This window comes from Parasteatoda tepidariorum, chromosome X1, assembly GCF_043381705.1.
Source record: "Parasteatoda tepidariorum isolate YZ-2023 chromosome X1, CAS_Ptep_4.0, whole genome shotgun sequence".
Lineage (NCBI taxonomy): Eukaryota > Metazoa > Arthropoda > Arachnida > Araneae > Theridiidae > Parasteatoda > Parasteatoda tepidariorum.
Genome location: NC_092214.1, coordinates 11193662 through 11212862, shown reverse-complemented (window position 1 = coordinate 11212862; position 19201 = coordinate 11193662). Strand labels below are relative to the sequence as shown.

Sequence of the window (19201 nt, the reverse complement as noted above, 5' to 3'; positions counted from 1 at the left end):
ATAAAGGACAACTTATTGAAGCTATAATTGATTCTTGGCACCATGTGATTACGAAAGATGAACTCCAAACACTCGTTCACTCGATGAAAACACGCTGTGAAGCTGTCTTAAAAAATACGGGTTATCCTACTAAGTATTGATTGTGTAAGTATCATTTAAAAAAAATGTAAGTCTAAGATAGATCTTACTATTAGTTGCATAACTTTTTTTGTAATACAAATATTGTAATACTGTATTTATTATTAAATTTTAAATTAAATTACCTTCAATTGAATTTAAGCTAAAATTAATATATTCTACAAGCACACAAAGTTGAAAAATGTGAAACTTTCAAAAAATGTCCTCACTTTTGGCCACCACTGTATATACAGAGAGAGAGAGATGATGATGATTTTAAAACTACCTATGCAAAGTTTGATCATGAATCTTCAAATCTTAATAATATTTAATTTTTCTCAATCAAATATAAATTGCATAAAGCTTAATGACAAATGTATAGTTTAAATGGTAAATAAATTTGGATCCTAAAAATTTGGAATTAATATATCTCATAAATTTGGATAAAGAAAGCTACTTACCCAACAACTTTTCCATATTTTTTAAGCCAACCTGCATGGGATTGTATAGGATTCTAAAACAGAATATATTTATTGATTGCTACATTTTCTTTCTTCTGTAAGAACATTTATATAAATACTATTTTAAGTCAAATTAGCAGATTGTTTTGCAATATTTATTTATCTAAAAAAGAAATAGACCAAAATTTGAATTTAAATAACTAGTAATTAAATTGAATAGAAAATCAGGGAATTATTAAAATGATTAAAAATAAATTAATTTATTGCAAATTAAAATACCTTGCAACCGACAGTTAAAACCTGTGTAAATTCTTTCAAATTTTATAACTAACTCCTCCAACATTAATTTTAACTATTATTCAATAAATATCAATTATCTTGATAAAAATCTTCGATTGAAATTTTATATTTAAAATGTGACCTTAAATTAATTTATAATTTTTGATATGTTTTTACCTTGTGTTCAGCTAAAATTTCCTCTCAAAGTAACGCATTAATCAGATCAGTTAACTTTAGTATGAGCATACCTTAAAATCATTTTCCACCCTATATTATGCTTTAACTAACTTTAAATGTGTTCCTTTGGCGCTTTAATTGTAATCCGGCAACTTACTTACGAAAATATATTCTTAAATCATTTTTGCAATTTCATAAGTACAGTCCATCTTCTTCTCTTTCCTCTTTATATGTTCTTTTTTTTAATTTCTGTGTTGTTTTTACTTGATTAAATAATATTAACCAATCAGTTTATTTTTTCTTTATTTTCGATATTAATACAATATCAGAAAGTACTAAGTTTTGCTGATATAATTGTGTGGGTTGAAGGCGAGATTAAATATTTCGTTCTTAACTTGTTTTTTTTTCTTTCTAATTTTTTTTTTCATTTTTTTTATAATAATTTTTTTTAATAATTTTTTGTAATTTTTTTCTCAATTTCTGTTTAAAAACCGTTCAAATATTTCTGTCCCCTCCTTTATTCCTTTCTGTTTTCTGTAGTTTCAATGTGGGAAATGATCCTAAAAAATAAACTACCTATGAATCATTAGGGCAATTGATAAAAATGTTAAACTACCCATGAATCATTATGGCAATTGATCAAAAATAACCTATAAATCAGTATGGCAATTAATAAAAAAATAAACTACCTATAAATCTTTATGGCAATTGATAAAAAAATAAACTACCTTTAAATTATTATGGCAATTGATAAAAAAATTATCTATCTATAAATGATTATGGCAATTGATAAAAAAAAAACTACCCTTAAATCATTATGGCAATTGATAATAGAAATTAAAACTTACTCTGCGAATAATTTCCACAATGTTTCCGAACAATAAATTTGGTTCTGGTCCAGGAATGTTCAAATCCTTGAAAAAAGAAAACCATTTCTTTCTATATCTGAAAGTAAAAAACTCAACATTAATACATTTTAATTTTTTTAACAATTTTTGTGTTAATTCAAATTCTTAACTGAGTGTATATCGGGATTGTTTTTATGCATAAAGTTTCAGGACAAAATAATTCATGTTTAAAGCGATAACTATTTTCAACACTTGAGAGAACCACGTTTTCTTATGATTGTGAGTGGTGTTAGAGAGTATTTAAAAAATGTGTGGCGTCTTATGTATTCTAAAAAATCTGAATTCAATTTTCAACATTAAAATTTGCAATTTTTATAAATTTCTTAGCTAACACAAAATGTTTCCGAAATTACTATAATAATTTATTTTTAGATCCTTAAGCCGAGCTGAGAAGCCCTCTCATCTTGTTAGGGATCAACATGCCTCAAAATTATGGAACCTTCTACAAGAACCGTCGTTGAACAGTTGAACCAATTAATTGAGACTACTAATAATTTTGAACCCAGTCCAGAAAACCTCTTGGATCAAGAATTGGGAGCCTTTGTGGAGGACTTTTTGATGGAACTAACCCGAATTTGCGTTACATGAAGAGGAAAACCGCGAAAACCTCCCACGATTATAGTGATGGCAGGGGGATCCATGATCCGTCTACCACTGAGGATATTTTGCATCAGCACTGTGGTTGGTGCGAGCGGAGTCCGTATCGCAGGGATTCGAACCCGGTTCACCTCATTGGAATGCGAACGCTCTATCCCCTGAGCCACTGAGCTCAAGTCAAACTGGTTATCAAAAATCACAACTGGTTATCAAATTGGTTAATTTATGCAGGCTTCAATGAAATTGAAAAAAAATTAATAGTTGAATCGATGAGTTTAATAGTACTTTTTAGGGAAAATTCCTTATGCAAACTAGCCGTTTTTATTTAGTTTTTCTAACTAAGCAGAGTGTTAAGCGAGAGAAAAAAAAAGCTTTTAATATTTCATCAATCGTTCGTCTAATCTTCCACTTGAATGATAAGATTGATGTATGCTATTAGTTCTAAGGGCAATTTTCATTAACAAAAATGTTCATCACTTGTTTTATTTAATTTTATTTAGAGTTTGACTGTTAGAATTGTAGTAGTAAGGCATATTTTCGTCTAAAACTATAGTATTCAAATTATTCTGTACACTTTCCTTTACATTCTTCTTTTAAGGTCCTTCATATTTAACATCCGTTAAAAAATACTTCACAAGTATTAAGACTCACAATCGATAATTAATATGATTTATTATTACCCAAAAGAATTTCACGAAATATGCAGATAAAAATTCCAAAATACCAATTGAGGTAAATTTCTCGCGATTCATGACTCAATTGATTCATCAGATCCTTTTACTTAGAGAAAGAAAACGGAGAACAACTCGATTTTAAAATCCTATATTTTTGCATTTTTTTATAATGACAAGTTTTTGTTACATATTTTGAAATTTGCGAAAACTTTTAACATGATGTATCAAAAACTTTTGGATGCAGAAAATGCAAAGGAATGAAGTATTAAAAATTGTGAATGAGAAAATCAAGCGTTATTTGAAGGAATACTTACAATAACCACAGAGCACAGATAACGGCTATCAAGGCAACAACATACATGATTGCAGATAAACAGAAAGTGAGAATAAAATCCTTCAAACTTTATGTTATAAATATATTTATCATTAGATTACATGAAGCACATTTTCCTCTTATCGTCTTCGCTTTTGTTTAATTATCACGTGACCCAAAAACGCATTTTGTAATGCACAACTCGTAAATATGCTAATTAATTCATACACGTGATAATTTAAATGACGAAATTGAACGCAAAAGAACGGTTCTTTTCTGATAAACATACTTTAATAGATTCTGACGTCCCGCAGTGCACTAATCGTTAAGACACGGTTCCCAGCAGATCACCTAAGTCAAGCATCACTGGCTGCGGTCAGTGTGAGGGTGGGTGACCACTTGGATCAGTCTGCGTAGGGACCGAGGGTGTGCGGTATTGGTCCTCGTTAAACTGTTCTACCGTAAAGTGCTCGACTTCGCGTGCAGGTCGTCGGGCTACCGAANGATCAAAATTGTGATGACATGTCTTCGGATCATCCTCAGGGATGTTTCCCAGATCGTCACCAATAGACCATTGTGCAGCTCTAGGGCGACGTAAATAAACTACAATTACAACAGCATCTGTTTATTGACAGTTCGAAATATGGGGGGGGGCGGATGTTTATTCGGGGAAGTGTTATTATAATGGCTCATACTGCAAATTTACTTTTTGCGTTTCCCTGTAGTTAAGCACAACCCAGATTGCAAAATAAGGCTTATTTTCACTCAGCAAAAACCTTTTAATGTAAACCTAAAAAGGTTTTTATGCGGTTTACTTGTAAACCTTCTCATTTTAAAACGAGTTCTGTCACAATCTGCTCTATTCTGCGCACTTGACCCTAATCCGAAACCTTGGAAACCAACCTTTATAAAAAACTTTAAATCTAAGTTGTCTTAGCGTGAAAAAAATTCTTGAATAAAGCTTGTCTTAAGATGAAAATAATCTTAAATCTAGGTAATTATAAATTTTATTTTCACTAAGTCTTACATGCTCATCAAATATCCAATTGCAACTTGATCCTATCTATAGTGTCAGCTAAAATGGACCATTTTATCTAAGTGACAATACTTTTTAAAAAAAGTTTTAAAAATAATTTGTAATCCTTTTAGGATGAAAGGTTTTTACTTTATTTGAAAAAGCTTTTTAATACGAGCATTTTCGTGACAATTGAAGGAAATTCCGACACAAGGTTTGCATGCTTTCTTTGAAGAATCAATATGTTTTCTGCTGAAAATATTACCTTCCATCCAAAAACAGGGATTGATTCATGAACTTGCTTTTGCAAACACTTTAATTTTTAAAATTTTTCATTTAATGCGTATTTTTCGAGATATTTGTCCATATTTTTTAGATCCCCAATCGGAAAATTGCAAATTTATTGGAGCTTAGTAGAAAATAATAAAAATATCGATTTGAATGAAAACATAATAGAATTAGAAAATCCCCTTAAAAACGAAGATCGAATAATAATTGATGCAAGTATGGAAAGTAGGGGACTTTTTTTTACATTTAAATTTATTAAAAAGACATTTACGATGCATATATATATATGTAACTAGTTATAATTACTGTTCACTGATATACTGTTGTCGTGAAATAATTTTTTCACTGTAGAATATTTTAATGTCATAAAATGATGGAAAATACTTTAGACCAAGAGTTTCACTATACCAATATTCTTTTACACTACTTTACCCTAGTACTTGATCCCAAGTTTTCTTATTCACTAACTTTAAATTTATAATTATAGTAATATAAAATACTACAGGAATCAGTTAAGTTATTTTTGAAATACAAGCAAGAAACATTAATTTAGAGAATGAATTCATTCACAAAATCTTAAAATACAATTAGTTTTTGAATCAAACATACACACAGAAAGAATACCAATTATTACACTTGTTTCACAACTAAAAAACACAGCGTCGCTTCTCTTGATGTATATCAACCTAGATGACTAACTAGTGTATTCTAAGCGGAGAAAAAAATTCTGGTAAAATTTCCGTACTGTCAGGTAATGACATTTCTGGAAAGGAAACCGTTTAAAAAAAAACAAAATCTAAGTTAAGGTAAGAGTCAGTTCTTTTTTTAAAAAAAATCGGGCAGATCAGTCTGATTTCGATAGTTTAAATATTTTTATTTTTCCTGAAATTTTTGACAAATATTCTTTGTGTAAAACTATGAAATACGATTTTTTTTTCTTTTGCTAAAATTTTTTTTCTCCTAGTTGTTTGGGGGATAAAAGCTGAAACTTCTCGCTAATTTTGAGAAAAATACATTGATTTTCAAATAGGAATACTTCTTATAAAAAGAGTGAACAACCGTACTGATCGTTATTTTGCGCTCTATTATGTTCACACTAATTATTTACACATGATTACTCATCTTTGCATTTAAGATCATTCAAAACTTTTCGATACGAGGCTATCCTCTTATACTTCGATCAACACTGCTGTTGTTGCTTATCCTCTCTGTCTGACGGAGTCAGACAAGATCCACGAGTTCGCTGACTGTAAGGAAGTCGAAGACTAGGAGAGGATTGCTAAAGAGATCCTCCTTAGAGAATCCCATGCAATCCAAGAGGTGCTCAGGAGAAACGTGATGAATTTGGCACTTGGTGCTGGTGACGAAGGTTTTCCTGCCCTCGTTGAAAGTGAAGCACTTGATGTGACCGCTAGCAAGCCTTGATAGAACAGTCCGGGTACGTCTGTCACACGGGAGGTCAAGAGACAAACCCGGTTTTGATCCCTTGTACCAATTATGGGTTGGGGGTGTTTTTCACTCCTCCGAGATTTTTGATTTTTCCAGAGAGTATAACTCCAAAAAAGTAAGTGTGGAAGAGGGAGTTGTAACCCTGCAACCCTCCTTAGCAAGAATATCGGCCATTTCATTCCCATGGCCAATACTACAGTGACAACAGTAAACTACAGAGGTATATATATTAATGAATGCATACTAATGAGTAGTACTTAAAAGAATAAACATATGTGTAGTGTATAATAAGCGTGACTTTAATATTGGCCTTAAAGTATGAAGAAACTAAAATTTTGCTCAACTTTCAAAGTCATTAACCTTAACCTTCAGTACAGTAGCTAAGTATAATAACCTTAAGTACAGCAGAAATAAAATCAATTCATAGGCCTATAGTTACTGATTCAAACTTTTTTATAATACTTTTTGTATAAAAAGTTTTATTATTGAAACTAAATTTAATAATGAAACTTTTTTAAAAACTTTTCTATTTCTTATAATAGTTTCAGGACAGTGCCTGAGTAATTGAATGCAGAAATAGTTATGAGAAACCTGTAAATTGTTATAAGTCATTTTTGTCTAAAATGAATAGATGAGTCAGTGGTCTGAAAAACTTTATTTTCTTTGTAGTTAATTACAACTACTTTATTACAATTGTAGTTAACAACTACTTTTTTTAATGTAGCGACTACGAACTACTTTCGTAATGAAGTTACTACTTCGTTACTTTTAGAAGAGAAACGTTATTTTCAACCATATTCAACATGATTTTGAAGAAAGACTTGGTTAAATATGAGGAGATATTAAGGAGTTTTATTTCATGTTTATATGAAATAGTTTTTTATTTTAAGCCACTTTTTACGAATTTGTTCTTTAAACTTTAAGTTTTTCTCGACAGGGATTTAAGAAATGATTGGAAATTATCAAATATTCGTGAATTAAGTGCCTTTTATATCCTCCAAGAAGTAAAATACAGTGCAAAAAACCGTGAATAACTTTTGATCTAATGATCAGATCTTCATGTTCTAGGACTCAATCTGAATAGTTTGAGGGGAAACTACATTATAGTTCCGGTAAAATCGAATTTTAAAAAAGTCAGATATTTAAAATTCAATTTCTCAGGAACAACTCGACCGATTTTGAAACGATTTTTCCGACCAACAGATGTAGATCGTATTAACGCTCTGCCACACAGGTATTCTCATTGCGCACGTTGACCGGCCCACGAAGGATTTGCACCAAATCACCATCAGATTTGAAAATTTTTGCATTTGAGCTTTGTTTCGTTATTTTTTTATTTGTTTACACTACTCACTACACTACCTCTTTTAAAAAGTAGCACACTACACTACAAACTATGGAAAAAAGTAGCAACCACTGTAGTACTTGTAACTCGCCACTTTCGACCACCTTTCCCCTGAAATGAGCTGCAATCTCAATCTATAGTCTGTCTACATAAAGAACTGCCATTAGTCTGGAGTGTTGGCTGTGACTATGGTTCCGGGGTTTAACTATTTCAAGTAGGGATCATTATTTAAGATAGGTTTCGACTCGGGTTCGCGAGAGAAAGGCAATTAGGAGATAAAGAAGCTCCCCTTTTTGAAATGCACTTTTTCTTGTTTCCATGGGAGGAGAGGGTCTTAGACTTCGAGGTGAGGGGAGTTCTTTCTATTGACAAATTGTAGAACTTACTAAGGGGTAGGAAAGAAAGAACGGAGAAATTACACCAAGCTTTCTAAAAAGTGGCATATTGTTTTGATGTATTTTTTGTACGCTCAATCGAATTAAATCTTACCCAAGGTGATACAACTAATAGATCGAAACTTTTAAAAGTTTTTAAGGATAAATAGTGCGCTACATTGCTACGCAAACAGAGTCTTAGATCCTATGGTTTTTTTTTAGAATTATCAAATGAGATAAAAAAAAAAACATGTGAAATGAAAGCAAGGCCAATTTGTTAATAACAGGTTCAGAAATATTTAATGTCTTATTTTTAACAGATCAACTTTCCTATGTATTATTTCACGTAGAATCGAATTAAGATTTAGATATTTTGTTACATATCCGTTGGAAATACTTATTATCGTATTTTTAACATATTATTTTTCCAATTTGTTATTTCACGCAGAATCGATTTAAGAGTTAGACTGATAAGACGCATAGTTTAGAAATAATTTAAATTTTAGTTTAAAACAGCGCAAATTTTGACTCATATCCGTTTAAATTTTCTGCATTGCTTTATAAGCACTTTAAGTATTCCGTTCACGGATTTGGTTGTTTAATTAGAAATGCATATATAGATGCGTAAATAAGTGTACTTTTTATATATTCAATCCTTTTAACTCTTCCTTACTCTATTAATTTGCTTTTGGTCCCATTGAATTTAGATAAAATTCGCATAATCAAATGCATTGCTTGTCTTTATAAGCAATGTCATATGCATAAGAACAAAATAGTATTTTCATCTGTAAAAATTTTATAGCTTTTGAACAATTGCTAATAGTTCTATCGACAAGGTTTCGGGTTTATTCGATTCAACGTAAAGGAAAAAAAACGTATCGGAAACAATATGTCACCTCCCTTAAGTATTATGTTCAATATCAGTTTGTCGGATTTGAATGTAAACAAGAGAAAAATGAAAAAAGAACCGATAAGAGATGCATATATGATAAACATAGATAACTGATTTTTGTGGAAAACTTAAGGGGAAACAACACAGTAGACGCGTGTAAAAAATAGGGATTTTTTAATCAATTTTGCAATGATTGTGATAAACTTCACTTTTGTTTATTGTTCATCTTTTAAGCTTCATTTTACTATGTTTCAAATGCAAAAATTTTAAAAATTAGCACTTATGTAATACAATGTGTATAACTTATTTTTTTTAATTATCCGTAAACATAAATTATCCGTGAGCATAAGTTGAAAAAATCATGCAAATTTGATCTAGTTTTGATTTTTTAAAAATACATGAATTATAAGAATTAAAACCTGTTTGATCGTCGGATGAAATTTTAAGGTGCTTCTGATTGTCACATTTTTTCTTTCATTATCTTCTTCCCAACTATTTATTTAAGAATCGGAATGTATTCATAATTTAATATATATCAAGTTCTAAGAAACATATATCACGTTACAGAGAACACATTTTTTTAATATAATTTAAACTCTATGAAATGCTTGTAAAATTTTACAGATACTCATTACACAATGCCTCGTGGAAACGGTTGATAGATTAAACTGTTCTCTGAGATAAAATGTAACAGTTCAAGTATACCATATGAAAGAATCTAACAACAAATTTTTTTAACGTGATCGCTTGACTGTTGTAAATTGTTGTGCAGAAGAGTTTGGAAGATTTTGCCATTGTGAAAGAGATTTTCGATACATTTTGTTTATCTACAGTTTATCCCATAGAGCTGTGTTTATATTCATTTTCGTTCATGTTAAACAGCTTATAAAGAAACTATTTTCAATAAGAATTGATATATTTTGTTTATCCACAGTTTTTATCATCACATCATATCTTATAAAAGCAAAATATCAGAAAAAGTAAAGCAAATAAATAAATAACCACAATCCAAGAGATAATAATTCCTTGCTCCTTTTCTAGCAATCTATGCTTAATAAAATGATAGCACTTTGAGTAATGCTTTTGCATTGTCAGCATTAAAACTGCAAAGTCATTTTATAACAATTTAAAAAATTTTCCCTTTAAATTTTCACCGCAGCTTTTTCCTTTTCTTCACCGAGACGCTTTCCTTTTAGTTTTTTTCCATTAGTTAAAATATAAATGTTTGAAAATTACTGCCGGACCTCCAGTTAACGAAGTCGCTATATCCCGATAATAAGTTCGATATATGGAAAATTCGTTAACTAGGAAATCAGCTTTTCAAATACTTAAGCAACACGAAACAGGCTTTATATTCCGAAACTCTAGACATAATTAATATAGCACTTGATACACTTTTATCTTGTAAACTAGTATCTACTATTTATTTAATAAATCATAACCATAAAAGAAATTTGCATGGAAAGCAAGAATCGAGCAAAACATTATCCAGTGTTACACTATCACGCTGCATACATTTTCAACTAAAAAAAGCTAAATTTATGCATGAAATTATAACTGCATTTATTTTAAAAGTAATTTTAAATATACAATGCTTAAGTTTAATTGCTACTGATAAAATTTGTTAATTATGTCTGAGTTTTTCTTTCGAAGTGCTAACAAAAGGGTAAAGGGATTTTACTGCTTTCTCTATAAGTTACTAGAAACTACGAGAGCTACGAGAAACAATTCAAGGTCGTTTCCCCCATAAAATGCGATAGCAAGTTTGAAATGTTCTGAAATATTTTGGGAAATAGGGAAAGCTCGTGAAATAGAAAATTCACTTTGCTATTTGGAAGTTATTTTAGGAAGAAATTTCCGAAATGCTCTTGGTCACTCGAAAAAAAATCGCAAAATGAAAATTCATTAAATAGAAATCCGACTGTATATAAAATAAAATTCAGATATTTAGGCAGTCAAAATTCTTAATCTAAAGCGAATGTTTTCTTTCTCTGAATGATAGTTGGCGATATTTAAATGAATCATGTAGAAGTAATTTTAAATGAAATAGATGAAACCATGAAATTAAAATCATATTTCTAAATTACGAATGACTTGAACCGATATAAACATTTATTGGCAAAACATTTATTTATTAGTGAGTTATGTATTAATTACATGTATAAGCATTTATTTTCGAAAATTTTTATTTATACATTTATTGGGGGTAAAAGATATTGTTTACACTTAAATTAGTGAAACATTTATCTTTAAAACAAATAAATGTATAGCTCATAAATTTTTTGTAAAACATTTAATACAAGCTTTTAACTGTGAAAAGTTTATCTTTCTAACACTTAATTTATACATTCGTAAAACATTTATTTTTATAAAATTTAATTTATGCNATGGTTTCCTTCTCTGAATGATAGTTGGTGATATTTAAATGAATCATGTAGAAGTAATTTTAAATGAAATAGATGAGACCATGAAATTAAAATCATATTTCTAAATTACGAATGACTTGAACCGATATAAATATTTATTGGCAAAACATTTATTTATTAGTGAGTCATGTATTAATTACATGTATAAGCATTTATTTTCGAAAATTTTTATTTATACATTTATTGGGGGTAAAAGATATTGTTTACACTTAAATTAGTGAAACATTTATCTTTAAAACAAATAAATGTATAGCTCATAAATTTTTTGTAAAACATTTAATACAAGCTTTTAACTGTGAAAAGTTTATCTTTCTAACACTTAATTTATACATTCGTAAAACATTTATTTTTATAAAATTTAATTTATGCATTTATTCGTATAAAACATTTTACTGTAAAGTATTTAATTTATACATTAACTTTGCAAAACATTTAATTTATACGTGCATTTGTAAAACAAACATTCTAAAACATTTAATTACATTTATTTATAAAAAATTTATCATTGAAAACTTTTGGGTTTTCAAACTAATGTTTAAGTAAAAGAAAAATCATTCACAAACCTTCATCAATCATATTGAGGTCTATGTAAACGATGAAGAAATTAAAATAATCAAAAAAGAAAATTTTTCTTGCATGCTTTATTATTTTACTAGGAACTCTCTTAAATCTACATTTTTGCATGAAACAGTTAAATAACTAAGTTATTTAGTAGATAACTACCGATGGATCTTACAGTACTAATAAAAATATTTATATATCAGTGAAATTTAAAGACCTTAAGCAATGCTTATTTGTTTGACTTAAATTAAAAAAATATACAGTCGGGCCTCTATTTAACGAAATCGCTAAATTCCGATAATAAATTCGTTATATGAAAAATTCGTTAAATAGAGAATCACATTTGGCAATTCTTTAACAACACAAAAGGGATTTTAAATTCATAAACACTATAGATAATTAAAATGGCAATTGATACACCTATATCTTGTAAATTATTATTTATTATTTCAAATGATTTTAAATTATTTTAATCAATCTTACCGTTATGATTAGTCAGATCTTTTCTCATTTAAATACACTTAAGTACTATTAAATTAAGGATAGCAACTTAATATTATATAATGTGAGTCCATGGCAATAGAAAATTTTTACTGATATTTCTAAATGAAATAAAAGTGAAATATTTCATTTTAATCATAAGAAGTCGTAGTTCAGGAATATATGTTGTAAATAAACTAGAAATAGCCTAGAAAACTGTATTCATTTAAATAAAAAGTTTTATAATTTTTGTGTATGAAATGAATCATTATTATCATAATTCAAAGATATTATTATCATTAGTGTTAAATGAATGTGACGGGAGTAAAAGAGATATTTTCTAAAATTGTCTGATTTAGTAGAGGCAATTTAAAGAAAAAATATTCAGAACAAGCCTTGGAGCGTTGTCACAAACGTAACAATTCACAGCGTTAACAAATATTTTTGTACGGCTCAAATCGAAACAGAAACTAATTTTTGAAGACGGGAAAATAGAATAATCCTCACATTTCAAACTTCCTCTATTAAATACAAGTTCAAGCAAATTAAATTACACGTAATCATATTTTGAAATGAGAAGAATTTTTTTGATATACGCATATCGAGATATTTGCTTAAATAATATTAAAAACATGAAACTACTTAACTTATGTCTTATTAAAACTCATTTGTTTTTTGCTCTTTTTACAAATATTTCATACTTTTTTTCGCATTCTTACAGTCGTTTCAAGTAAAGATGTGTAAAAATTGACTGAAACTTTTAAAGTAATAAGTAGAGACTAAATTTAAAGTAAAATAATTATTCAGATTATGCAATAGTTTCTAACATTATTTATCGATCGGAATTATTTATCCAAATCCAATCTGCACATCCTAAAATGACAGTTTTTAATGCAGTCATATCGTATGATGAGAACTAAGTAAAATCATATGCTCAGATAAGACATTGTCTTGCAAATAGACTTTGAAGATCTTGCCTATATCAGGATGAAATCCAATCTGCACATCCTAAAATGACAGTTTTTGATGCAGTCATATAATATGATGCCACCTAAATAAAATTATATGCTCAGATAAGGCAGCATTGTCTTGCAAATAGACTTTGAAGATCTTGCCTATATCAGAATGAAATCCAATCTGCACATCTTAAAATGACAGTTCTTGATGCAGTCATATAGTATGATGGCAACTAAGTAAAGTCATAAGCTCAGATAAGACATTGTCTTGCAAATAGACTTTGCAGATCTTGTCTATATCAGGATGAAATCCAATCTGCACATTTTAAAATGACAGTTTTTGATGCAGTCATATAGTATGATGGCAACTTAGTAAAGTCATATGCTCAGATAAGACATTGTCTTGCAAATAAACTTTGCAGATCTTGCCTATATCAGGATGAAATCCAATCTGCGCATCTTAAAATGACAGTTTTTGATGCAGTCATGTAGTATCATGGCAACTTAGTAAAGTCATATGCTCAGATAATATAACCCATGATAAGTTTTCTGTTTCAGAAATGCATTATGAAGAAAGCTCATCTTCTGTCAAAAATATGTATAGTTTTTCAGATGGCTGTGCTGGAGAATTTAAATAAAAATGCCAACTTAACAGCTATTTTAATCCCATTTCAATAAATAAAATTAAGTTGGAAACAGGAAAAGTAGCTGTGGATGAAATTGGCGCAATGGTGAAACGATTTATTTGGAGCAAGATACGTTTATAAAAAGCGATTGTTCGAAATGCTTCTAAATTCGTAAAGTATATTTATAGGAAAACAAAAGTAAGCATGATTCACATATAATCATATATGGCAGTACTTTTACTTTCGTTACTTGTACCGCCGGTACAAGTAAACCATAAAGAAGAAAAGAAAAAAACGTTGTTTCTCTTTTTATTCGCGGAGACCTGGACTAATGTGCATACATGAGCTCAAATGTCGAAACGGAAAGCATATCAATTTTGAATCGATATCCAATAGTAAAAAAATTATATTTGAAATATAATACTGCAGTATCTTCTAGTGCTCCCGTGGAGCGCTTATTCAGCGTGGCTAAGCACGTTCTGAGAAANTTACTTTTTTAGGGAAAAAGTACAAGTATTTGTAACGGAAATGTCGAATGAAATCGTTGCTTTTTTCTAAAACTCGGTAAGCTTTCTAGAAGAAAAAATAGAAAAAAGAAATTTAAAAAAAATTGCTTATGTTTTTTTAATTTACAAAATTAATGTGCAATATATATGCATTCACAGCTAACTTTGTGTTTAAATACCTTGACCTTTTAAAATTGTCATTCCTGAAAGGGAAAGGACTTCTCTTTTGATCTTTTTTCGACTGTAACTATCATTGTGAGTGGAGTGTTCTCCAGAACAGTCATTATTCAGCTTCTGAAAATTGCCTGTGATAAAGGATGACGTGAATAGCAAAGGTTTTGAATACCGGTGGTTTTCATCTCCAGAAAAAGTTTCAGAATGGTAAAAAATGCGCTTTGAAATTCTGTAAACCAAGTATAATGAATGTATACGATTTTAAGAAAAATAATTCATCCAACCTTCAAATGTGTGAAGGCTTTAATTATTCTGACATCCGTGAACAGGCTATTTTAGCACCTGAATCTTATCTTGACACCTGAATCCTTATCTTTGTGACATTCTGAATGTGAATGATAGTTGCGGTGGCATGCTTCTACAAACACTAAAACGTCCTTCTTTGTTAAATTTTAAAGTTTCAAGCCAAAATATTTGATGAGATTCTAAGAAATAATCTTCAATAGTACCGGTAAGTTTCGGAGAGTTGGAATGAACATATGAATACTGTTATCACCGCATGGGATGGAAATTTTTTTTTGAAGGGGACATGCTTTTTTTCCTCTTAGAAAATAGTTTTGCTTAAAAAACAAATGAACTATATCTTGGATGTCTTATTGACACAAAGATACTTTGATTTATTTTGGTGTTTGCTACTCCTCCAAAAAGTAACCATAAGGAAGAAAAGAAAAAAACGTTGTTTCTCTTTTTATTCGCGGAGACCTGGACTAATGTGCATACATCAGCTCAAATGTCGAAACGGAAAGCATATCAATTTTGAATCGATATCCAATCGTAAAAAAATTATATATGAAATATAATATTGCAGTATCTTCTAGTGCTCCCGTGGAACGCTTATTCAGCGTGGCTAAGCACATTCTGAGAAATTCTCGCAGCAGACTCAGTGGCACCACTTTCGAAATGCAATTATTTTGCAAAATGAATAAAAAATACTAATTAGCAAGTTATTTTCATTCATTTTCGAGTTTTATGCATTTATTTAATACATTTTAAATAAAAAATGATGGATTTTGTTATTGCGTTTTTCAATTTTCGTTTTGAACTCACTAATAATACATGTTTGTCTTAATATATTTTTTACTAAATACATTTTTACCTAGTACATTTTTTACTAAAATTATGTTTATGCCCGACCTTGTCAAACAACGCTCAGTCAAATCTCTAAGAGCTTCAGAACTATTTGTGCTATTGAAAACTATTATAATTACTATTTTAACTCTAAAAAACTCGAAGGTATTAATTTAGCCGCTGATACTCAAATTCGTTTGCAAATTTTAATTATTCCGTTAGGCAGAAATGTTCGGAAAATGATTTTCTCGCATGACTTTAGCATTAGCCATTGTTACAAATAAAACTGTAGACTGTNCGCTAAATGACTAACGGTTGGATCCCGTTCATAAATTGGGAATCCAAAGATACGCCAAAGATCATAAGATCATTATTTTTGTATTCAAAACGGCGTGTTTTAGTAAGTAAATATTTTATTCAATGATAATTTAAATAAATAAAAATAATAAACTATAAATTAAAATCAATAGATAAAATTTCCTTTTCGTGCAAATCCATAAAAAGTTTAAAATTAAAATTATATTTGATTTTAAAATTATATTGCACGATTATATTATAATATTCTTTCGAATTTAAAAGTAAATTAATGTCAATAACTTTCAAAATTAACAATAATTAAATAAATAACACACAATTTTGCAATAACATTAAAGAACATAAGAATATTATTCAATAAAATTTTAGGTTACTTTGAATTTTCGATTTCCTAGAAATGTACTTTTAAATCGTTACTTTTTTTGTTTAGTACTTGTACTTTTGACTCGTTACTTTTTAAAATAAGAACTTTTTACTCGTTACTTTTTTAAAAAATTCTTGTACTTTTACTCGTTGCTTTTTAAAAGTAACGCTGCCATATATGCATATAACAGATGAAGAAATTTAAAGCAGAAAAAAACACTTTGGAAGAAAATAAAAAAGTGTTAAGGGTACACGAAAAATATACTTTGTGAAGAAAAAAAATTCAGTTATTAATTGCAAGTCATATCCACAGCATTTTTCCTGCAACGAGCATATTTTTAAACAGAAGATGGCACTACAGCAAATGAGGCTACAATTAAAAAATAGTTTGGTTAAAACTACAAAAATGTGGTCAAATTTACCGTGTTTCTAGCTCTATGCAAACACAAAAAAGGCGCGGTAATTTTTCCCGAAATTAACAATAAAATAAGGTTTTATGTGTGATAAAATTTTGTTAATGGAATAAAATTTGGTATTTTTTTATCATGATACCATAGATAATGGTATAAAATCATTTATTTGGATAAATTTAGTTTTTAGTTTTGTATTTTTTACTAAATGTTTGGTAATAAGAGTAATAATTTTAAAAACCAGGATTCTCCGGGAAATTACCAATAATTACCAAATCAATGATTTATAAATACCGTATAATTTGATTTGATTACCAGAATCATGTTTTGTTTACCAGAAATGTCGTTACCACTCTGTATGGTTAATTTTACCTTATTTTTTTCTCCATGCAGGGATGATAGTAATATGCTTCAGTTTGTTTAGAATCAAACATTTAAAATCTATGTTGTGGTCTTTGAAACATATGATGGCAAAAATAATCCAAGCATTATAACTATATTAAAAGATCAAATAAAGTTCTCGATACCAATAATGATTAAAGGTGTTGAGCCTCGTGAATGCATTAATTGGAATAAACGATGTTAACAAGAAATTTTCTCACAATGATAAATTTTCTAGGATTTTACACACTCTAACTAACAGGGCACGAAAAAACTCAGAAATTTTACCCGTCCCCGAGGACGGCTTGTCCAACAATGTGCCCGTCCTCCTTTGAAACTAACCCGTCGCTTCTAAATAAATAAAAATGTTATTTTTTTCTTATTTATTACAAACATTTATATAAATTACACAATGAATTAGTAGCTACTAGGATTACATTATACAGTAATAAAAGAAATGCTAGGTTACTAATAGTAAAACCTAGTATTTCTTTAATGAAATAATTTATTTCTTTTAGGAAATAATTTAAATGACAAAGGTCAAGTTATCTGGAATGTCAATTTATCCGAGGGTACTGCGTTTTTTAAATGAATCAAATATGACGTTTGCCAGTTCCACAATCAAGCCAATGATTTACAGAGGTTTCTGCACAGAAATCTGAAAGGGGCATTCCATTTAGGTGGATGTTCATAATTGCGCTTAACGCTTACGTAATGTGTTTTTTTTTAAGTTCATTGCTGAAAAGTCCCTTTCAACTGCTGCAGTACTCCTAGACGGAAAAAACACCAATCCACCATGCGCAGTATGTTGCTGTACGGGATTTCAAGATTAGAGGGTCATTTTAGAAGTGAGACGCTAGACTCTTGTAAGATAACAAAAATTGAAACTGTATCACGAACATTAACGGGAAAATGGCCGTCCGCGCTGACGTCTGATTCGAGAAATTCGTTGTCCGCTGGAAATTTTTGACCGTCGAGGACGGGCGGTTTTTCGAGCCCTGCTAACTAATAAATTCATAATATTTACATGCTATCTTAATATTGAACTGTTTTATGTAAAATTAATTAAATTAAAACATACTGAGACCCAGATAGCAAAAAGAGGTTTATTTTTTTCTCAACAAAAACCTTTTAATATAAACCTAGAAAGGTTTGTTATGCGGATTGCGTCTAAACCTTCTAACCTTAAAATGAGATCTGTGACAATTTGCTCGATTCTACGCACATTATCCTAATTCAAAACCTTGGAAAAAACAACCTTTTATATAAAAACCTTAAACAAAGGTTAGCTTAGGGCTTTCAAGCTTGAAAAAAATCTTTTAATAAAGGCGGAAATAATGTTAAATCTAGGTAATTATGAGGTTTTTTTTCGCAAAGTATGCTCAGCTAAAATTCACCTTGCCATGAAATTTTAAAGGACAATGCAATTAGATCCTATCGCTAGTATGACGTCAGCTAAAACGTCATTAGGGACCTAGATCCTATCGCTAGTATGACGTCAGCTGAAACGTCATTAGGGACCTAGATCCTATCGCTAGAATGACGTCAGCTAAAACGTCATTAGGGACCTAGATCCTATCACTAGTATGACGTCAGCTAAAACGTCATTAGGGACCTAGATCCTATCCCTAGAATGACGTCAGCTAAAACGTCATTAGGGACCTAAGTGACCATTTTACCTAAGTGACAATACTTTTTAAAAAAGTTTGAAAAATAATTTTTAATCCTTTTTAGATGAAAAGCTTGAAAATTCAATATTTTTGCCCTATTGAAAAAAGGTTTTTAGTATAAATATTTTCATAACAATAAAAAGAAAACTCCGACACAAGGTTTCCGTAAGGTTACATGCTTTCTGGGATAAAGTTTTCGATTTGTTGGAAATGTTCTCTTTGTAAAACTTCAATTTTGGACGAATTGTCACAAAAGTAACAATTAGAGTTCTACAAAAAAAACAAAAAAAAAAAGAATTAATTTATAATCAGATAA

At 29.6% G+C, this 19201-nt stretch overlaps 1 protein-coding gene across 4 annotated transcripts in view; it reads right to left on the bottom strand.

Annotated features, from left to right (window-relative positions):
• LOC107439872 (cytochrome P450 3A21) overlaps window positions 1-3682 on the bottom strand; it is a 39505-nt gene extending 35823 nt beyond the window's left edge. For 2 of the 4 annotated variants that reach the window (XM_016052608.3, XM_016052614.3), the window contains exons 1-3: window positions 3528-3682; window positions 1883-1979; window positions 579-631 (exon numbers count right to left, since the gene is read on the bottom strand). In XM_016052608.3, the coding sequence (XP_015908094.1) occupies window positions 579-631; window positions 1883-1979; window positions 3528-3574 (197 nt within the window). In that variant the 5' untranslated portion in view covers window positions 3575-3682. Of the gene's footprint in view, window positions 1-578; window positions 632-1882; window positions 1980-3219 lie in introns of all 4 variants that reach the window. The other 2 variants (XM_071187574.1, XM_071187575.1) reach the window with 1 other exon arrangement.
• Between the last annotated feature and the right edge of the window lie 15519 nt (window positions 3683-19201).